The following is a 23,737-nucleotide window of genomic DNA, read 5'->3' as shown; positions in this document are numbered from 1 at the left end:
TTTGTCGACAAAATGGCCATTTTGTTGACAAACCCATCGAGCATCCAGATTCCCAAGGGCATTCTGTTGACAGTAAGTTGACAGAGTGCAGCACCTTTGTTGACAGCTGTATCCCACTCACCATGAGGAGGAACTCATCTGTCGACAGAGATCTGTCAACAAAAAGCCTGTTTGGACATTCCGGGAGCCCTTCTGTTGACAGAAGGGGCTTCCAGGACACTGGGCAGCCTTGTCTGATGTGCTTCCGGTTGGCTGTTTTGTCAGTAGAGCGGCCACTGTCTGTTGACAGAGTAGATTGCTCTTTTGATCCACTTTGGCGGTCTGGCTACAATCTGTCAACAGAAATTTTTGTTGGAAGATATCTTCTGACAAAAACTTCTGTAGATAAATCCCTCTAGTCTACAGTGGGATGTAGTGATCTCTCTTGGCCATCTCTCTTGTCCTTCCAATGTATCTTAGTGCCAGAAGGTACTGAAGTCTGGAAAAACAGCTCCAAAGTATCATATTAATTAGTCTACAATGTAAGAAGTCACTAGATTCACTTAACTAGTAATTAAAGAGAATTCCTCCAGATTCTGCCATCTTAACTCTGATGCTAGTGCAAGAATTTTTTTAAAAAAATATTACATCTGCAAGTCTTCTACAGCTCCAGTATCTTAAAAAATATGTTAACAGCAACTTTCCATCTACCTCCTGGCTTACACTACTCCTGTATAAGGAGATTGATTGCTTGCTTAGTGCTTCATCCACACAGTTAGACTGTGATAAGCTTGTGTGTTTTGAATCTGCCTGGCACTTCCCTATATCAGTTTAACTGCCCATGTGTACCCTGCTGAGAAATGTTAGCAGTTCGTTATGTGGTACCTTGAGCAAGCTAGAGCAGTGTAGAGTCACACTCCATCTTGCCATAGTCTAATTCTTCAGGCACACAAGCTCTTAGGACTGTTTTTTTTGTTTTAAGCGCTTAGGAGGTATTCTGATGATGATGATGACGATGATGATGATGATGAAAGGAGTGATATGCATAATATCCATTACAGACAGAATATTACTTAGGAATAGATAATCCTCTTAGTTAAGGGGAAAACAAAACATAGGTTCATTAGAATTCTTGTACTAGTTCATATTGTCAACGATTGAGCTGAAGGAAGAATTGCGGTAACTGAAGAATTTAACAAAATTGGAGAATGTTAATTTTTTCTGATTTCAGTTTTCTGCTGTGTTTTCTAGTGCGGAAACATGCCTTTAAGTAGCGTCAAAACATATAATTCTTTAGGAGGAAAGTTATCAACACTTGTTTCTGAGATATGCAAATTCATATAATAAACAGTGTCTCACACCATAAATCCCTGCATTTTTCTTATTATGATTGGTATTATGTATAGCTAACATTGCTTGCTATTTATTCTGTTGTTATGATTGATTACTGCTCTTGTTTCACTTGTTTTTTTTCTTTGCAGACCTTTCCATCACCTATCAGTTGCTTTTGCCTCTTTACTGTATTTTAAGAATAGTTTAAAAAAACAGTGGTCATTGATTATTTTGAAATTAATTGATATGATATGATGAGTTAGTGTAAACTCAGGAACCTGCTGTATCCTGCAGTGGCAGACCAAGAGCAGAGTATTTCAGGCCAGTAGCAATTTTTGGAAGTGAAGGAAACTTGGAGCTACTTACTTACTTGGCGCTACCTGTTCCTGAAATCAGTGGAGCTCCTTACACACACGAGCATCTTCCTGTCCAGATTCATTTGCAGGCTCTGACCCTAGCTTGATTTAACTATGTATTTATTATACTTGAACCCTAAATTTAAGTATATGAAATAGACTGAAGTTTAAGAATAAAACACTTCCTTTGAAGTGAGGCTATATTACTCGTAAAGTCTCTGATCATTAATTCTAGAGAAATAGGTGCACATTAGTTTTTCAGAGACTCATATCTGTGTGAGTTCAGTAAGTCAGCTACAGTCTATTGCTATTAAATTTAATCTTAAAATTATGGAAAGTATACTTATGGAAACTATAAATCCCCATGTAATAAGAAAGCATCAGCAAATAGAAGAAATAGTTGCCTAAAAATCAGTTTTTATTATGAATGAGTCCTCTTAAAACTACCGTTATGTGTATAAAATCCATACCCACTCCCCCTCCACACACACACACAATCTGCCCATTTTAGGAGGGCTTTACAGTTTAAGTAATACAGATTTTCTCATCCGTTATTAACACATCTATTTGGAAAAAAAATCCCTTCAAAATTTCGAAACAAAAGCTTTTCATTTGGATTTGATTTACAATTTAATTTTCAATTCAGTTAAAAGTTTTTTGTTTTGTTTTGGTTTTTTCCCCTTTTCCTCATTTCTCATTGACTGCAATAGAATGAATGACATGTAGGGGCTATGTTTGTCTGTCCCCTTCATCCCTACTTCTTGATTTTCCCCTAGTTCTTTTTCCTGTCTGTAACTTTATAAACTCTTCCAACTTCTAAAAATGAGAGTGGCTGAAGGGAAAGCGAACTGCACTAATTTATGAAGTAATTTTGAAAAGGTAATTTTCCTTTCGCTACTCTTACTTTTCAAAGCATCTCCAATTTTGGAAAAGTTATAAAGTGAATAAAAGTGGTGGAACCAACAAAAATTTTGGATGAGGCACTAGCCTACAACCCCTAGTTCTAGTCACTTCTCTGCCACAGGTGTCTTTCCTGGCATTGGTCAGATTACTTAATCTCTCCATGCCTCAGTTTCCTTTCTGTAAAGTAGAGATAACTCTTTCTCACCTTACAAATAATATGTTTAAGATTGTAAGATTCTCCGATACTGGGATAACAGAGTCATAGATTAGGAGACCTTAGAGAGATAAAACCCCATTGTATTTGAGTGACACGGACTTCTTGCAGGAAAACCCTGAGGAAAAAGACAGAAGCAGGGGAGTTTCTCAAAATTCACCTAATAAATTTTATCTTGAATGCTTCCATTTGCAGGTGAGCTGCACAATAGGCAGCAGTTGTGACCTCCAAACACCTCTGATCCTCCGGAACCATAGAGAACGGAGAATGAAATGTTACTCTGTGCCAGTCTGTGTGAAAACAATGAGAAGTCCTGTAGCACCTTAGACAGTAATAGTAAGAGAGAGATAGCCGTGCTAGTCTATATAGTATGAGAACAAAAAAGCAGTCTGAAGAAGTGGGTCTGTCCCACAAAAGTTCATCACCTAATAAATTCGTTTGTTAGTCTTTAAATTGCTACTGGACTGCTTTTTTGTTTTCTTAGAGATTAATGAATTTATTAGGGCATAAGCTTCCATGGTTGCTACAGGACTCCTCATTATTTTTACAGACTAACACAGTTATCCCACTGAGACTTTTCCACAGTCTATGTGGTGATGGCTTGTTCTTTGCCATGCACTTACTACTCTCTGAGGAGTGTGCAGGAATAACATGGGAGCTTTGGAGCAGAATTAAGCTCTGCCAGGTTCCGAAAAGAGCAGGGTGCACTGTTCCCTCCATCCTTACTCCCAGGACTTCATAACTATGAATTTGGATTGCAGGGCTTAAGCAAAATTGGAAATTCCGCAAGGACACAAGCCAGCACCAAGCCCAGAAGCACTAGCTATGATAATATTATGTACTTTATGTCATCTCTGCTGTAAGAAATAACAGCACAAAATAAATAACACTTCCACTGATTTCTCATTTATGTGTTATGGGTAGCTCAAGGAATCAGTTAAAATTGTATTTGCTTTGGAATGAAATTTGGCAAGCGCCTTGGTGCCAAAATTATAACAGAAGTTTGCTTATTTTAAAGTAATTTTCTTTCTTTTGAATAATGTAAAAAATAGCTTGTTCTTTAGAAGAAATGATTTTGGTAAACAATCCAGAATCAAGAGGACTGCTTACAGAGTAAGATATTGCTCAGTATGGGTAGGGGTGTTTTTTCATCAGGAGAATAAAAGGATATTTGAACTCTTTTGAAGTAGTTAGGTTTTTACTTTGCATTCCAATGCACCTGGCTCCTTTTTTTTAATTATAATTCACTCTTATTTTGCTCAGTTGGGAAAACTAAACCCATTTATGAATTCCTTTGAATAACCTTCAGACATGTCATATTTCTGTTCAGCCCTTTTTTCAGGGTGGTCAGGGTGTGTGTGTGGGAGGGAGAGCATAAAATTCAAATCCAAATATGCTCAGAATTAAACCTTTAGAAGAACTCTGTAAGCATGATCTCCCTGCCTTGCCCTCTGTGTAGTCATTTATGCCTATTTAAAATGGGTATAAAACACTACCACGCTGAAGACAAGCATTCCTGTTCACTTCATCAGATTAATCTCATCCACAAAGGCTCATTACCTAATACATAAAATTTTTATCTTTCAGGTGCTACAACACTGCTTATTTTTTGTGAAACTACAGACTAATAGGTCTGTGACTCTGAGCCTGTTTCCATACTACCACGAAAGATCGTCCCACTCAGTGTCAATCTTCTGTGGTTTTGTTTTGTGCATGCCTTGATTTTCTTCTGTGAGGACAGCCCCAGCAGTTGACCACTGATAAGTTGATTTTACACAATTAGCGTAGCTAAAATTACATATTAGCAGTCGACTGCTATGTCTAGTATAGACATCGCCTGAGACTAATTGCCATACTGATTTGGTGATATTTTATACCTCATTTATAGTCACTTTGCACACCATTTAAATGACTACATATAGGACAAGGCAGTGGGGAATTGAGCCTGTTGTGGCTACAGCAGTGACTTTCAGTCTTTTTTCATTTGCAGAGTCCTACAAATTTTCAGATGGAAATCTTTAGACATAAGTCTGCAAGCCCCTAAGGTCTACGGTAAACAGTGAGGTTGATATTCAGTGAAAATAAATGCCACCCTGTTCAGAGGCCCTCCCAGTATTTAAACATAATGGGCCAAACTAATCTCTAATGGAAACAGATTAATTTGGTGCCAGGTATTAACTATAGCTGATCCCATTCTATTTTAGTTTTGGGCTGGTGCTTGCTCAGTTTCAGCTGAATGACAAAACTGACCGACATCAATGGAAGTATGAGCAGGCCCATAATACGTAATTCAAAACAACCTGGTTTATCTCTGTTACACATGGATGGTGTGATAGTGATTGGAACATATTTCCACACAGGATTTTTTAAACAAATTTGATTAGGTTTGCAAAGAGTTCATTGCACTTTTTCAGTGCTTTAAATTTTTGGAAGTCCTTCAGTGTTTTCTAAGGAATTCTATATGATGTAATACATTAACAACCATCATCTTTATGCTCTTACTACTGTGTGTTTCTGGAGAGAGAAGAAAGTTTTCTTATTGCTGATCAAATTATATCTGTTTAAATTTTAAATACATTTTAGGTTTACATTAACTGAGGATGTTTTATTTTAAAATAAAAATACAGTGTAATCGCAGGTTATGAAGTATTACTTAGTTTCAAAATTTACAACAAAATTTCGTACTAAGTTTTGTAAGCATGCAAAGAAAGCCAAGTATAGCCTTAGCTGTTTCCATGTATTTAAAGCTATAGTATTTGTGTAGAGAGATTCTTTTGAGGCGGGAGGGCGTGTTGAACTGTTTCACAAAAAAATGGATTTCAAAGTAAAATACCCTCTGAGGTGCTATTTTATTTTTCATTTCAAACATATACAATATGTGATCATTTCATTAAAAATCTTCCCTTTTCCCTCCACACAGTGAGCATGGCCACTAACAGGCTAATAGGTGCAGTGGCAGGGACCATTCTGGCTCTGGGGGTGATTTTTGGAGGCACAGGGTGGGGAATAGAGTAAGCATTTTTCTTAGTTTGAGTTTTATGTTTGGTGCCTAATGTGTGAGGTACGCACCTAAGCCCTCTGTGTACTATCCCATTAGCTTTGTGTTATGTGGTGACTGTATTTGTCATGTGATTTGAATGTGTCCGTGTCATGTGATTTGCTCATGCAGTGTTGAACCCTCTCCTGTCTGGGACAATGTGGGGCATAAAACAATAAGTTTGTGGATTTTTACATCACCACAATTAATACAGTTTAATGTCTAAATGTTTCATTGCTCCAAATTATAAAAAGAATGAAAAAAATAGTAATTTGAAGATTGTGATTATCTATTTTTGTAAAATGTAGTCTAATACAACAAGATGGACTATTTGACATAATTCACATTTTTTATTTCAATTAATGGGGCATTCGTTCTAACAGTGGGTCATAAAATCGAATTAAGAAAAAGAAAGCTACTCAGCTGAAATTATAGTGTATATACATAGCTTTCCAACAAAGTTTCTGGATGGTCTGTCAGTATATTTTTAGTTGCTTCAGGGCAGTGTGTTATTTAGAGTTTGAGCAACATATATGGCATTGTCTTTTATGATTTTGGGAAGTTGAAATTAAGACATCAGCACACTGGGAAATACATGGGGCTGGCAGATCAACAGTAATAATAGATCTGAAAGAATTTGCCTACTATAACTTTGGTTGCTCTCCATCAGGCAAAATAGAAAATGCCTCCAAAATGTCATAGTTAATAACATCTAGTACTTTACATTTTCATTTTTTTCCATGTTAGTCCACTGACTATAGAAATTTCATGACTGAAATCTGTTGACTCTTTACTCTATAAGCTGTACTTTTTATCATTCACTGATGCAATGAACAAATATCTATTGGTCTTTACATGAGAAGCTAAATCCTGGCATTTCAGTAAAATATAAATTTCCTATGTATTTATTTGTTTGATAAAATGTAATGTGCAGATTAAACTCAGGTGAATATTAAAATATAAAGATGTCCAATTTCATGGTATTTAAAATAGTCTCACATTATATACTTAATATATTGTAACATTTTCCTTTAAATAGTTTCCCAGTATATGTCTCTGATCTCTTCATACATTTCCAAAGTGATACTAGTTACCTGGAGTATTCTCTGTTTTCTGTTTTATACAGAGCCTAGAATACTGGTGTCCTGGTTTGTTACTGGAGCTCCTTGGCACTATGGAATAATAATAAATATTTTTTATACTTCTTTACACAGAGTGAGGCACACAATGTATGTCTCCAGTGAAGACTAAAGTGAATTCCTGGACCCACTGAAGTCAATGGGAAAATACCCATTGAGTTCCATGGGGCAGGATCTCACCCTGAGTGTATTCCAGAGGCATTTTCAGTTTTTTGGTGAATTCATTTTTTTGCTATATATGTCAATCTATGTGAGTAGGAATCATCACTCCTAATCTGTTGACTAGCAGCTTTTACTTTGATTCCATAGGAGAAAGAGCAGTTTTACCCAGAATCTTTTAAACAAGGGCCTCAGCTATCCACTGTTTTGTTATGGTACTATTTTTAAGGCGGTTGTCAGAGGTGCTTGGTTTTCAAATTATTTTCTGTGCTTAAAAAAAAAAATGCCCCTTCTCTAATTATCACACTTACAACTGGTCCAGTCTTAGGTGACTTGTATCAGGACTTTATGGTATTCACTACATTTTGTAATAGCTTTAAAGGTTTTTCCTTATTGTCCAAATTAATTGACATTCAGTATCTAATCTTATTTGTCTGATTTGAATCAGTTTGATGGTGAATTGTACTGTGAATAAATTCCTTACTTCTTTTTGTCCAATGCTCCTGTTGAATCATTAACATGTACTACCTTTTCCTACATATATGTGAAACATTTTATCAAACATATAATAAACATATGGAATATTATATTTGCTGTACACATAGACATATTTCAAACATCCTGAAATGTCCATTTCTGGATTTCTGTTTCCAACTTACAAATATTTCACTATCAAATAAATGTACTAGCTGCAGTGTTTATTTTTTTCCCTTGGAAAAAATGGCTTTCTGCGGCCAGGCAGAAAAATAATTTCTGCGGACTTCCCAAAGCTTCTGAAATGTTGCATAAATCAGTTACTTGCTATGTTTGCGAAAGTCTAAAAATGTTGTGCTTGCGTTGAATCTAAATCCATCTTCCACCCACCAAAAAAAAAAAAAGTTGTGCTTTTGATCAAGCAAAGTTAATAGATAAAAATCATATGTTACTAGTGCTTGAGAAAACATCTCTTAATTGGAAATGGAATGCTCAAGCACCAGCATTGTTTATTCTCCAACATGCTCAATGTTACTAATTTGTAGCCAAGTCTGACCATGAAAGGTAAGTTCAGCAAGGTACATTTTTCATTAGTAGAAAATTTTATATTTTATTATTGTTAAGTTTGTGCTCATATCTGTTAAGTTTGCATTGTTATTAATATTCCTGAATGCTTGGTTTTGACTAGATAGAAAGTATTTTTAAAAAGGTAATATATGAATTAACTTTAGACTGCTTTGATATAATTTTGGGGGGCCATAGTCTGCCCCCCCCATGTATGGTGAGTACTCACAAGTAGTCCATTTGTAGTAAATGAGACTATTATAATACAGAGGCACACTATTCAATATCAGTAAGAATTGCAGAAAGTCATTACTTTAAAGGATGACAAGAAAATAATTTGTATAAACTCAATATGTTAACTCAGAATAATAATTCATGAATGATCTGCAGCATGAGATGTGTATATATACGGGTTTAATAGCCATAGACAGGAGTTAGTAAAACATGCTGTATACAGAATGAGTCTTTCTTTGCAGTGTGTTGCAAATAAAAGCTGGTGAGCTTGTTTTTTATTCACTCTGACCTGATGCCTAAATTCAAACCCAAAGAAACAACTGACTTGTGTGACTTGTTGTTCAAAACCAGGTCATGTGGTGAATTCTAAAATGTTAAGGTACTGTTGCATATGGGACTGAGCACTTAAGCTATCTCTGATGCTAAACTAGCCCCTGAGCCCCTTCCGCTAATCCAAATACTCCTCTCTGCTTCTCCCATCTTTTCTTGATGTTCCTTTTGTCCTCTCTGTATCTCTCTGACAGTATTCCAAACACCTTGTGATGCCAAAAACAGAGCTGTGCTACTCAGAATAACAAAATGCCTATTGCCATGGAGGAGCTCTCTTTTTGGATTATTTTCATTAGTACTATTGTTGAAAGGCTATTAATGGGTATTTAAATGTTTGTGTTTAAATTTTAAGTTCTGTGATATGTCAAATAATTATATTAGATTTTACTTTGCCTTGGACTTAGAGACAGTAGATTTACATGAGGGAGTGTGTGATAGCAGAGAATTTGGTGGTCTAGAAATAATTAGGACAAATAAACAACATAGGCAGATCTCTTCTGTATTTTCTTTTCCTCCTCCTCCTCCCCAGAAACAAAGCACTTATTAAGAAATTGTTAATTGATCCTCAAGTGGGTTTTTTGCCTTTTTTTAGAGAATACACCAAATGGATTGTGTGCCAGCTTTTATTCCTCCTTTTTTTTCCCCTATCTTCCCTTTACTAGTCCTTGGCTGCTTGAGGACGGTGATGTTTGGAATGCTTCAGTGGGAATGCAGCTTTTATTTCATTTACAGGTCTTAATTATTTGTATTTTAATTATACCCTTTTACTCACCACCCTTTCTGCTGAAGTCTCTGCAGTTAGTAAACTTAAGGATGACATAACCATAGGGACTATAAGGTGCTGCGTGCCTCCTAAGAAGTACTGAACACTATTGATCAAATTGAAGTAAGTGGGATGTGAGGGTACTCAGCACCTTACAAGATCAGAACTACATGAAAAGTGGAATTAATGGGGTTTTTGGTTTTTCGTTTGCCATGGGAGTGAAATAAGTAGGCATTAAGAACAGCATTCATGTTTTACTGTCCCTTTAATCCTAAATTGAAAAGAAAAGTTAAAGACTTTAATTTAATAAATATTTGAATTTTTTGAACTGTGTGCTTATTGGAACAGTTAAGCCAGAGATTGAGCTGAATGTCAGTGTTGTTAATTTCTGAAATAGATAAAATCTAGTATTAGCACAGTGAGAGACATTATAATAGCTCTGTTTATTCATGCTGTTAATGAAAAGTGAGTGGGGCCCTTTAAAAATGTTTAGACACATCATGTAGGTTATTTGTTTTCCTAAATTGCTTGATTACTTTTCCCTTGTCTTGAATGAAGTGGTTCGTTCTTATGTTTTCTTCCCGTAATCCTTTATCGCAGGTCCTAGTGCCACCAATCTTATAATAGGTTCCATCGCTGGTGCCATCCTGGTAGCAGCTATTGTCCTTGGGGGGACAGGATGGGGCTTTAAGTAAGCAATGCCGCATGTCTTCTCTTCAGTGGCTATGGCATTTCTATTTTCTGCTTACATTACTGAATTTTGAGTTCCTGCTACAAGACTCGAAGTGAAAAACACTCCTTCAAATAACTAGTTCCCTTGCACTGAAAAAGAGGGAAATAAATAAACTAAAACAAAACACAGATGTCCCCAGGGTGCAGAGTTGGAGAACAGTAATATACATTAATTAAACTTCATAAGATCCTGGAAAATAACTCCAAAAGTGACAAAAGAGATACTTTTCTTCTCATGAAGATGGCCCAGAGTGAAACTTAGTAGTAGGAAATCAAAAGGTACATTATGAAAACTACATGTATGTGTAGATGTGCGCAGCAGTGCTTGAAAATTTATACAAAACTATTCTGTGTCTAACCAGATGTGAAATACAGGTTGAACTTTTCTAGTCTGGCACCACCCATAATCCAGCATGATTTTAGTTAGCTAGACAACCACATATCATAGGTGTGGCCAAGTTTCCCATGGTTACATGAAGTTTGTTTCCAGCCACCAGTCCTGGCTCACAGTGTTCTGTGCTGTTATTTAGCTGTAATTTACCCCTAATGGTTTCTTAGAGCCCACTAAACATTGAAAGTGTTGGTAATGCTACTAGACAACCTTGACCTCCTGTGATCTGGCAAATTCTTTCCTTTGGCACTGGTCAGGTCTCATGGGTGCGAGACTAGAGAGGTTCAACCTGTATACTATAGAACTAGTTCTGAGTTTTTCACTAAGTGTCTTTGTCAAAAATGCTGATTCAGTAAAACAGAAAACTTACATGGGCAGTTTTGAAATATTTTCCATTTTGAAAAAAAAATTGAGGAAACTTGGAAGTGTTGAAAAGGGATGCTTTGCACTTTTAAAGTGAAAAGTTCTATTGTAGATTTTAAATTACCTTGATAGCTTAAGAAAAGAGAAGTCAAAACATTTCAAGACTATTGAAACAAAGGGCTTGATTAACACAAACTTTTTTTTCCAGATTATCAGGTCATAAAAATTTTAAGATTTTGACTTTTCAGTGATAATTTGGGATGGAATTTTTTCTAAAACAAGAAAATTGATTCCTGCCCACCTATTACTGTTGAGTGACATGAAACATACTCAGCAAAATTCATTCCAAGTGTAACTCCCACTGGCCAAAATGGAGTTATGTTTTGAGTGAATTTGGACTATTATATGTTCATTATAATCATGCTTTTCCTTGTAGTGTCAGTTACACCCTGTCTATATAAAAGTAGCTCACTAAGTCTAAATTTGGAACAAAGCTGCACTGGCCTCTGTGGCTTTAGGTTGACTTAGACCAGTTGAGGATTTGGCACAAATATAGCCCTTTAGACCCAACAAAGGTGGTGATAACACTCCCCAGTGTTGCAGACAGGAAAGACAACAAAGGTGGTGGGTGCTTTTTTGGGCATGGCACAAACTATTGACTGTTAATTGTGGGTTGGACTTAAAATTACATAAAATGCATGAATTAAAAAAAAACACCTCTTAAGATGTTAGCAACCTCTTACAATGGGTAGTCATAAAAATTACACACATTTAGAAACACTACATTTAGAAATAATTTATTTTATTGCATAACAGACAACACCAGATCTCAGAGTTCTAAGTTTCTCCTGCAAAGCCCATTACATCAAATAGCTAAAGCTTTATAAGCAATACAGCTTTGTACAATTTTCAGTGTTCTCTGCTAGAAGAAATACAACACTTGAATCTTGGTAGATTAGAAAAAAAAGTCTGTTTACTTTTAAAACCTATTAATTTGTCATGTTAATAATACACATTTATATTCCATTGGGGCAAAATGTGTAGGTACAAAGAGCTCTTTTTAGGCATCATGTTTTTCAGGATTGTTGAGTGAAGTTCCATGGGAGCAGCTTATGTGTCCTACCCTTGGACAGAGGAAGGGTAGATGTTAGCCAGGCTGGAGTCTGAAAAGACTACTCGCAAATAGCGAACTGGAGATACAAAGGCAGAGCAAAAGCAAGTTAAATGAAGAATACATCCCCACTTTTGTCATTGTACCCAAACGCTCAGCCAAATTATTCAGCTGAGGCACATGATAAAATAATTGGTGCCATTCTTAAAAAGCTTGTGCATGTATTGATTTTATATTTTTGAAAAGCTCATCAGTTCATCTATAGTAAGAGCCAGAAATATATGTGAAATGTTGTTTTGCACGTTGAAATAGTGCAAGAGAAATGATGTCCAATCTGTGTATTTTTACAATTATTTTCCTAACCTCTCATTCACAGTTTCCTAGGGAGTAATATATGAAACCCACTGGAGTGAAGGTGGTATGGTAGCAGTTCAAACTAAATGAAATTTTAAAACTAAGAAAAGAGTAGTTAAAAATACTTGATTCTGTCCCTGGTTTAGAAATGAGCAAAAAAGAATCCCACTGGCTTGTTTATAATTCTTTTTTTGATTAAACTGGTAGTATGTTTAAGAGCAAAATTCTGCCCTCTTAGTCTCCTATGCTGCCTATTAATATCAATAACTATGGATAAATGCAAGGGCAGAATTCGCCCCCAAATTCATGTCTTCCTTGGAAGATAGTCTTACTGGTGACCTGTACTTGTTCATCACATTTTCTCACAAAGCCATTTCTGACGTTGAGTCTTCCACACACATAGAGATAGAAGTGTTTCTTTGTTACTTCCAACATTCAGCACATGTATTAAAAGCAGAACAACCGTTAGGATATATATTTTGGAGTACGCAGCTGCTGGTCTAGATGTAAATCCTTTTGCATGCAAACTCGACATTGAAATAATCAGGGTTTCTGCAAGCAAAGAGAACCACAAGATTACTTATAATGTATAAACACTGAGTCTGTGCAATATTGATTACTGTTCACAACCTTTCTCTGCATAACTTTTTGGTGTTCTTTTCACCTTCTATAGCACAGGTTCAATTAAAGGCAAAATTTTAAAAGAAAGTAGTAGTCTGCATTAACATAGCATATACATTATATAAACTATCTAAATTACTTAGAAATTTTTTTAATATGGTGTTGTTAAATTGGTTTAGGTAATTGAACAAATTCTGCACTTCTTCATTGAGCAAATGTCCAATTAAGGACTGCAGAATTTGTACCATTATCAATTTACACGTACAAATGATGTCTGTACTGCCTTCCACTTAAGTATCATTTTCCTAGAAGTTAATGCTGTAGGAATGCATGATTGAATGAAGTGTGGCCATCAGGCATGTGCTACTCCCAATGAATTAAAGGGGAGTTAAGTGCAAATATGCATGTGAAGATATTGGTGCTCAGCCCTAAAAAAATATTTGGGGATCTATCTCTGGTTTAAAAAAAAAAATTGTTTAAAGTGTTGTTTTCCATGGCATACCCTGTTAACTATAGACCCACAAATGCCTTTAAAAAGCTATCTGGTGTAATAGTGACTTCTGGATATTAGGACGTTTAAACTGGATTCAGGAGAGCATCCTCATTCAGGACAACAGATGAGCATATTCTTAACATACTTGCTACTTTACATACTTCTGTCCTGAAGAGGGTGATGTTAATTAAGTTCACTCTTAAGAGTATTCCTGAATTCCAAGACTTTGAATGGTCCAACTCTAGCTCAAATAATATAATATAAATTACTTTTTTCGGTATGCCAGCATAGGTTTTTTGCTAGACAAAAAACAATCTGCTCTCCATCACTTAAATCACTGATACATATGTCCCACTTTGCATCCTGTATGTCTTCCTGTCGTACAAAAATATAAAAGCATTTGGTATGTCTGTATGAGTAAGTTCTCATATTGAAAATATCAGGAGTTCAATATTTTAAAAAGGGCAAAATATAAATATTTACTCTGTAGCAGAACCTCAAATACAATGGCCTGGCCTAGCTCACAGCTCGAAGTGCATGTTTTTGGGGGGAACTTGAAAAGGGTTTTTCACTTGTATGTGGAAGGAGGCTAGCACAATATAGGCCCTCTTAAACTTTGTGTCCAGATTTTGTTTTTGTGGGATGTCTAAGACAAATGGGGTAGTGGTGGTAAAATTTTCCTTTTAAGCAAGTAAAATTTCAGTCTTTAAAAATGTGAAAAAGTAGCGAGTATGTTACAAACGAGGAGCTGTGATTTCTGTTTCACAGGTGTACACATGCACGTATGGTACTGTGTTGTCAAGTCTAAATCAAACATAAGCTGTGACATAGCAAATTTTGTTTGTGACTTTAGTGGCTCAGTTTGGTATAAATAAGCGCAAAAAAAAAAGCGGGGGGCATGTTTCTTTAAAGAAATAAAGTTAACTTTAGTGCCAGGATTTAGGCATTTTCTGGAAAAATATGGATAAAATATAGAAGAAAAGGTGTTGAGATCGTTTCAGGAAAATGTTCAGTGCACATGGATACTAAGGAATATATTTAGTGACTCTGAGCTAAATGTTGCTAGGAGGCACCCAGTTAGGAACTATCTTTTGGTTTACAGAAGACCTTGCTTAATATTTTTGACAAAATTGTTGTTATTTTTTGTACTGTGATAGTTTAGGAGCCCCTCTTATGGGTCAGGGTCTCACTGTTCTAGGTACTGTGTAAACATAACATGCATTCACTTAATGGCAGTAAGTCAATCCATGAACATCCCACCAAACCACGAAGGAAGAAAGTGGAAGCGGAATGAGTGGTTTGACAATCTGGGCAATCTTGTGTGGGCCCTTCTAATTTCATGTTTAGGCTCAGTTTCCAGTTCTTTTTAGTATAGAATTACATCAGTGAAGTTACAGTGTGTAGTTTTGCTAGAGTAATGAATTTGGTTGGTCCTCTTTAAACACTGGCTTGATAGTTTGTTACACTGTAAAAATGGACACTCGGTAAAGACAATATTAAGACATAATACTAGAATGACTAAATAAAAAAAAAGTGCGGAGTTTCTTTTGAGACTGCATAATAGTCCTCAGAATGTGAAATAGAGTAGTAGGTGACGTGTTGTGATTGGTAAAAATGGACAATATTCAGTGCTTTCTTTGGGCTGGTACTTGCCGGTACTGAGTACTGGCACCTTTTTTTACACAAAAAGGCACTCTCTGTATTGTTCCCAGTAATACCTTGCTGAAAAACAGCTTTCCCTCCAAGTGGAGATTACTAAGTGGCCCAAAGATTTACCCAATCTTCAAATTTCTGCATATAGGCATTCAGATAGACAGCTTTAGGATTCCAATGGAGCCAAATTCTGTGCTGGTTTCCATAAATACGGAATAGTTGAAAAACAAATAAAAATGGTGTTTCTGTTGTGCTGGAGAGAAGTACAGTAGAGAGCCTGAGCAATGAGATTCTGAAACCCCATGTATGCTCAATCTAGGAACTACACACCAGCTATTTGGTTTGTCAGTAACCACTATTTTTCCCTCCAGTCTGCATTTCTTTGAAAAATGTGTGAATTAAGTCCATGTATAGCACAAACCCACCTGCTCGAATCACATAATACGCTACATCTACTGCTATTCCTCATGCCAGTAGATGGCACCCTAACTAACTCAGCAGGTGCCCTAGACTCTCTCACTGTTTTGAGGCTGAAGGTCCTGTCCCCCAGATTTTGTGTTTGAATTTGCAATTTCATTTAGCAACAGGTTGGTTACTGTGGATTTACTCACTTTGTCAAGCTTTAATATGGTGAAACTTTATAGAACAGTTATATATTTGAAGGGACTGTGCTGTTGGTGTATCTCTGAATTTTTTGGCAAGACTTTGTTTCTGTGAATGTAGAGGAAGGCACTGAATTAAAATAATGTGCTGTATTAGCAACAGTAGTACTTAGCTGCTGCTAAAATAGGTGGTGTTTGTGCATTAGAGCTGTGTGTTCTTCTCCAAACACTTAGACAAAGGGGAGAAAAGTAGGTTGTCTCAAAACTGTGATAAAAGACTGTGGGGTTAGCAGTGACTTTATTTTGTATTTTTCTTTATTGAAAGAATGAGTTATGCTGTCAGAGGGGTTAAACACAACTATCCAAAATGGCATGTAGGTGATTATTACTTTGTACTCTGGCTTGTTATAGTTGTGTTCTGAGTACTTTATGTTTAACAGAAGTAATAGTTTTGTTTTCTTCAATTCAATGGAGGTGGAACTTTTATTACTGTCAATTTTTTTTAAACAGGAATTAAATGTAAAAGAAAAGTTAATGCTGTGTTAGAGTTCCATGGCTATAAAAGAATGCAAACAAGGCATTGGGGAGGTTAGGATGGTGGCCACATCATTGTTCTCTGTAGAAGGACCTTTTCTGTACAGGCTCCTCTCTTCCTTGCCATGGTGTTTTTATAGCACTAGTGAAGCCATCCAGGCTGTTCATCCTCTTCTGGCTAATGAGCATGTGTGAGCCTGGAGCCTTGAAAAGGAACCACTGCTTGCATGTGGCTAGAGTAGGTTACGGGGCCCTAAACAGCAGCCTGTTTTTTGGAGTGGAAGGGAAATATGATCTCTGCATTTTGCTGCTGAGGAAGAATGAGGAGAAGAGGCCAAGAGGGAGTCCAAAGAGCAGCCATTGCTAGTATACAGGGAGCATATCTGTCTCTGAAGCAGCAGTGAAACCTGGTGACATTCTTTAGGGTATGTCTATGCAGTATTTTGAAGTGGGTGCTCAGGCTCTGAAGCATAGGAAAGGGGGTCAATCCTGGCTGCAAGGCTCATTCCAAAAAGTTGGGTAGAGATAATTCGATTGGCTGGAGGAGGGCAATTGCTGTTCAGTATCTCATAACACCTATTTCCAGAGGCAGGTGAGCTAGCCTGCAGGGAAAGACCACATCCTAGCCAGGCCTGTTTTCAAGTTCCTCAAGATAGGTCCTTTTGTGGTAGGCCAAAATCTGCACTCAGGTGCGTAAATTTGAGTTTTCTTCAGTGGAATCCATAAACATTCATTTGGGGAAGAATTTGACTGAGTTTTTTGAGTTCTGGGGAACCGATCATTTAACAAGGCATTGCTAAAACTAATGGTCTTCCCATATGTCCATTTTAAACCTCCATTTTAAGTGTTTTACAGCTCCACTGTAAATGGTTTCCATTTTGAAAATATATCTCTTCTGCTAGTAATATGTTTTAAAGTTGGAAGATGTTTCACTTTTTTGAAGTTATAAAAATACAACACAGTAATCTTAAATGTAATTGGATTTTAATAGTGCCTTTAGCTCATTATATGAACTAGGCTTTGTGGTTGTAATATATATATATATATATATAAAATATAAATATGTGTGTGTGTGTGTGTGTATGTGTATATATATATTAAAATATTAAGGGCCAATGCATGGTTTGAAGCCACAGCCTATAGTAGGAGCCAGTGCAAAGCTGCACTGCCACAGTTAAAGCTCCTGGGGCTTTTTGCTTACAAAGCACAGCCCTATGCAGCACCCCTTAACAGAATGTGGCAAGGGCCTCTCCACCCTGACTGTACATACGGCCTGTTCGGCTGAATAGTATGTGGGAGGAGCACGACTCTTTTGGGGAGTCTGGTGTTCCTGTGTGCACTGACTCCACTGTCTTCGTGTTCTCTGGCTTGCAATGATTGCATATGTGGCCAACCCTGCACTTGATGTAGCAGGTCCGAGGTCTCTGCTGACTCTTCTAACCAGTGTTTTTAGTAAGATACTGAAACATCTGTGATTCTGTAGGGATGGTGCAAATGGTGCTTGGTCCTGCTTTGAGTGCAGGGGACTGAACTTGATGATCTCTCAAGGTTCCTTCCACTTCTATAATTAATTCTAATTCTATGAAAAAAGCAAAAAAGAGAGAGAGAGTTAGCAATGCTTGGATCTTAGCTATAATGGAGGACTCACAGAATAGTGTAGGAAATTCATTGTGATAATCTGCTACCCTCTACTTGGCCTATGAATAAACGGGGATCCTCCAGTAATAATATAATTAGCTCCTTTATTTCTAGTTATAATTTTTTTAGGAGAAAACAAGATTTGTTCACCCCCATTTTGAGGTATTTTTAAATAGATAGTGTCTTCATCTTAATATATAAAGTGTTGAGATGGATTTTTCTAGTGGCTACAACATGTGACTCTGTCAGGAGGCCTGAATTCTGCTCCCAGCTCTGCCACTGGTTTATTGTATAACCTTGGATGGGATAATGCTATCCACCTTAATTAAGCACTGTGAGATATTCAGATAATTATTACCTAAATGCAAGGTGTTATTTCTTACCATAAAATTATTATGCAAAAATGATTTACTGAACATCAAGCACAGTGTATTTCAAAAACCATATTGTGCACTCATTTTGAATGTCACATTTAGATACCTGCATCCTTCATTTTCAGGCATGATGACTTTGTCAGACTGTGATATCTTGGAGAAAACAATTGTTACTAATGATTGACCAGAGAAACATAACATTTTGATGTAATGTAATAAAGCAATACTGAAAAAGAAGAAAGGCATTAGCTCAGGGTTTGGTTAACCTTTGAAGTAATTTAATGAACAGTAAGGCATTATTGAAGGGAGACTTGTGGCTTTGAAAAAGACCCTGGAAGACATTTTATGTGATGTGAGCTGCGTTATGGTTCCACAAGAGTTCGGCAGTTGTTCCAAAATATGTCCATCACTGCTAGAGACAGTACTTGCAGGATCTGTGCTACCCAGGAGTACTACTCTAGCAAGGGATCAGTTGGAAAGACCTGGAGAGTTATACTGGGAAGCTAATAAAACATGTGCCCAACTTTATACTAAAAGTTACAGAGCCCACTCATAAATTTAAGAAAGAACCTTCAAGCAATACAGCTGATGTTAGCAAAGTTAATGATTTGTTCCCTGAAAAGTAACAGGAATGCAAACATTTTTTCAGAATACTCCTTTAAATTTGGTGCTCAGTGGACTGGGTTTAATCATTAGGATTTTTTGTCACATGTATTACTGATTTGATTTTTCAGACTGGGTTTAAAGGTAAATAATTGCTGGTTAGTGGAGTGTGAATTTCAGTGTGCCATGTAATTAATAAAAAACACAGGAATTCAAAACACTCCTTTGTCACATACCACAGAAAAAGAGAGAAACTGCCAGAGAAAAAGTCCAGACAAGTTTTCATTCAGATTTAAATAGTCAATATTATTCAGACTTACTAGTATACAATTCTGCATCAAACTAGACTGATCAACCATTAATATCTGATCTACTCTTTGGGGTATGAGTGCTATAGAGATTGCTGGGTTGATATACCTAAATGGTGCTGACAGTTTGAGTTATGATGAGAGTTAGTATAACACTTTTCTATAAAAAGCAAAACAATGAAGTTTGAAAAGCCTGTAATTCTGCCGATGCATGCCTTCATTACAATAGCAAGGTAGTCACAGGCACAATCTCAAAGGCTGCCACGTTCTCGTAAAGACCTGTCCTGGAGAATTGTTGTTTTTGCACTGATTCCTAAGTCACTTGTGCAATTTAGGAGAGGCTTGCTTTCAGCTTGAACACTACAACAATGGTGGTTATGGGAAAGCACAATCAAAAAGGAAATTTTGGGCTTTGTGTATATAATATATAATTCCTGTTCTATGTCTTTTGCATGACAATTTGGTGGCGGTAGTGGTGCACATGCCCAATATTAAGACTAAATGCATGAGCCCTTGCTTGATGCCCCACATAAAGCCAGATTATGGGGAGGTTGCACCCAACTTGTGTTGTTGCCTTGTAATGTCTATTGATATAGGCTACAAGTATCGGAGGAGACTGGACAGCAATATGAAAGCTAGATTGTAACTGCATAACTAACCATCTGTGTCCACTCTCCTTTGACTGCAGTGTCTCAATATCTGCTATTTTTTTTTATGTTACCGGAGATTCAAAGTGTTTTGTCCATAGTATGGTAAAGGCTCACAGAGGCACTAAGATAAATTGGTCTACTATAAAATTATCTGGTTTAAGTGTAACCAGTCAAAGATGCATACCTGAGAGGGCATGGTCGCCTCATTTGTAGAACATCTATTATTTTGGAAATTTATGAGCATGTGTCCTAAACGATACTCTTAAAATGAAGGCAGTATTGCATTTGAAATGTGACTTTTGAATGGTTCCAAATGATATACAGAGGCTGTTCTGACTTAAGGTACAGAAATGTAACATAGTCTGAAAAATTCCTATCCAGATAGGATCGACCACCTCTTGCAGTACTGCAAAACTAAAAGTTACCAATCTATATGCACTATATGGATTTCATACATGCAGTTCCAAACTTCATAGAGGCAGCAGGAATTGATATTGATTATGAGTGTGTCCAAACCCTCTTAAGGTCAGTCACAAGTATGTGAGATTACCTCAAAGTGAGCTTCTTATTTTACTATGGTGTTAGCACTACTTCTCTCCCATTATACCTAACTAGTGTTTTATGTTATTCCTCCCCATTTCATCTCCTTTTGACGCACACTGGAAGAAATGTCAAAAAAAGAAGGTACGATCCAAATCAGCAAGGTCCTATCTGAAGGAACATAATTGGAAAAAGATTCTTCTTGCACTACTGGATTCTGGGTGTGAAGTCTTTGCTGTTACTGTGCAGGAACTCAGTCAATAAAGAAGAGCGTTAGAAATGGTAACGACTAAGGTCAGGTTGCTGGGGATGGAGTGAAGGAATGCTGTCTTTTTTGGAGATAAGTTCAAATACTCCCTTTCACCTTTCCTTTAAAAAAAAAAAAAAAAAGGATGAGAACAATGGACATCTGTTTGGTTTTTTTTCAAAAAAAAAAAAAGAAGAAGAAGAAGAAGAAGGGGGCAAACCAACAAAGTGCAATAAGAGAACTGTTTCAGAATAGTAAAAAAGAAGATTTTTTTCCCAGCCTGCTGGCACTCTGAGTTCGCATGATTTTTTTTCCTCATATTAAATTACAAACTCCAGTGGCATGAGCAGCTAAATTTGGAAAGGGTAAATTGCATGGCATAAATACAACAAACAAGCTAACAAGACAACCTACGCAAGATCTGCACCCAAACATATACAGAAAAGAAAACTACAGTGCAGAGGTGATATTCGTTTTTTTCTATGAACTCTTCCACCAGTACGGCGCATTCCTTCTCTCTGGATGCCACAGCTCTGTATTCTTTTATCCTCTGAACTAAAATTCCTTTGGTATGGGAGCTATTGGTTTTGAGCAGTGATAATGTATAAGTACTTCTATAGGAAGAAAAAAAATGTAAATATGGAAATAAGAAATTGACATATCACTTTCACAGATCTTTACTGAAGAATTTCCATAGGTTCTATTCTCTGTGTAAATCTATTTTCAGTGGTTTAATTTTGCTCCCCTTTTAATCTTTCTAGCATGTTGTATAGCGGGTGTTCTGGGCTTGCTCAAAAAAGGCAGATGTAGCATGCAGATCTAGAGAGTTCTGGCACCAAATAGGTGTGATTTAAAATTTGTATGCTTGAAACCAAAAAAAAAAAAACAAACCTTATTAAAATGTGTAAATGCATATGTATTTAATAAGTCTCTTTTGAATTACTTTTTGGCTTTCATGCAGATTTTCTATATATATTATAAGAAAATTGACACCATCTCAAGTTAATCACAAAAGTGCCAAGCTCATATCTTTTTAATTTTAGCAACTATTTTCCTCTGTCTAGCTTTCTCAAGTGAAAGGAAAACAAGCTTAAGTAAGCCTTAAAGTATTGACAAAATGCTAAAAGCTTGAAACAGGCTAAGGCTTTTAGTCTCCAATTTTACACCCATTCACCTCCCCCGTTTCTGGCAGGCCTGTAAACATCCAAGTCACTCTGAGTTTTCCCCCTTTAGTACCTACCATCTTTCAAAATACAGCCTAGAGAGCTACTATTTCTGCTATGGATGGTTACTGTTACTCTGAAGGTTTGTTCAGATTTCTCTTCCAAGTGTTAGCACGTTAATTCTATTATCTGTATGTTCACACATGAGACAGTTCAACCCAGTGGAAGGGCTCTCATTAACTTTAATATGGGCCTTGATGTATTTCTACACCATATTGTGATAACAGGGCCATTTGTGGCATTGTTTCTACATTCACTGACTTCAGGGCAAAAGTTTTAGCTGTATTAATGTTTGATGACAAGGAACACTTGTAATTTTGAGGGGAATTCAAAGTACTTGCCTTGTAATTTTGCCCACTGGCAATATGTTGCTTAGTTCCACTTTGCTACAGTGTTTGGAAAGTATAATTACGCTCTGGCAGGTACTAAGTTGCACATTTTGGTTCCACTCCAGAATCAGTGTAACCGCAGTAGAAATGCCACTGTGGTTACAAAATCAATTAGGTATCTAATGTAACTATTTGTATAATAAAACTTTGATGATAAACATTTCACAAATAACATTGTAAATGTGCGATGTGATGTTTTTAATCAGACCACAGTGGTCCCCAAATATTATGTACATATGGTAAGTGTTGGTGTAACTTTTTGTTACACTAGCAGTTTCAAAGGAAATATGATTTCTTGATTGAATTTATGCTCCACTGTTCAGCTATGTGCATGTATGTGTAAAACACACAAGCATTATGCTCCGTATGTACAGAATGTGAATGACATCACATAACTAACAAAAGGAGATTGTAATAAATCTTTTCTGTGGTACTAGGGTTATGTAGTCTTATCCATTTAGCTAGATATTCATTTTCTAAACCATTTGTTTGCCACATTTAGTAGTGTACATATGCTACTTACGTTAATTTATCATAACAACTATAACATTGTAATATTTATAGAGTAAATGTTAAGCAATGACACGTCCCCATGTCACCCACTATATTTTTGCTCCATTATATGATTCATCTTGACATGAAAATATATAGTAACTTTACACCTCTTACTGCTGCATGATCCCACCGAATTGACCTAATCCTTTTATAAGAGAGATCTAGGAGGCAAACTGAAGATAATGTAGGTGCATGTTGAAAGAAACAAATTACACAGAACTAGAGTTTTATAAACTTTTCTTTACTATGCAAAGATGGGCATTGCACAAACAAAATTTAAAGACAAATGCCTGAGGAACTTTACAAAATAATACTTGAATTTTTTTTGTTTGAAAGCGTATCAACCATATTTTATATGCATTGTTGCTTCCACTATTAATCTTCTTTTTAAAAATGATTTGTAAATATTTTAAGTGCACAATTTGATGTTATGAGCCAGTTTTCGTTTAGAGCTAATGCTCATTCATATCTTTTTGGCTGCTGATGAATGGAAATTTAATAGTTATTGTTCTGCAACTCTTAGTAAAATGAGTATTAAAAATATCATGAACGTGGAATGTTGTAGCTTTGTTTTGATCATTTTTATTTGTTACATATGCTTATTTTATTAAATGCCTGTGTTCAAAATGTCACCAAGCTTGCAGGAACAATAAGAAGCCTCAATAAGAATGTCTGATTGTATATTCTGATCAAGACTCATCCAACTTCATAGGCTGAAAGATTCTAATTATTTCTTTCAGGTAAGATCTGAGCTTTTCAATTTTACAGACTTCCCCATCAGAGGAAAATACTGGATAAGTGGGATCAGTAGAGATGCCAGTTGTAATCTCCTGGCTGATGATCTCTATAATCAAAAAGAGCTAAAACTCCAT

The 23,737-nt window shown here is 36.4% G+C and overlaps 1 protein-coding gene across 5 annotated transcripts in view; it reads left to right on the top strand.

Moving 5' to 3' along the window:
• The window catches only part of ADAM23 (ADAM metallopeptidase domain 23), a 178,241-nt gene extending 156,624 nt beyond the window's left edge, over positions 1 to 21,617 (top strand). For 3 of the 5 annotated variants that reach the window (XM_075001866.1, XM_075001868.1, XM_075001865.1), the window contains 2 exons: positions 10,085 to 10,175; positions 20,578 to 21,617. In XM_075001866.1, the coding sequence (XP_074857967.1) occupies positions 10,085 to 10,175; positions 20,578 to 20,626 (140 nt within the window). In that variant the 3' untranslated portion in view covers positions 20,627 to 21,617. Of the gene's footprint in view, positions 1 to 4,371; positions 5,709 to 10,084; positions 10,176 to 20,577 lie in introns of those variants that run through there. The other 2 variants (XM_075001867.1, XM_075001869.1) reach the window with 2 other exon arrangements.
• Positions 21,618 to 23,737: the final 2,120 nt, after the last annotated feature.

The sequence above is a fragment of the Carettochelys insculpta genome, chromosome 8 (assembly GCF_033958435.1).
Source record: "Carettochelys insculpta isolate YL-2023 chromosome 8, ASM3395843v1, whole genome shotgun sequence".
Taxonomy (NCBI): Eukaryota; Metazoa; Chordata; order Testudines; family Carettochelyidae; genus Carettochelys; species Carettochelys insculpta.
The sequence above is the reverse complement of the archived record's forward strand: the minus strand, read 5'-3'. Positions and strand labels throughout refer to the sequence as shown.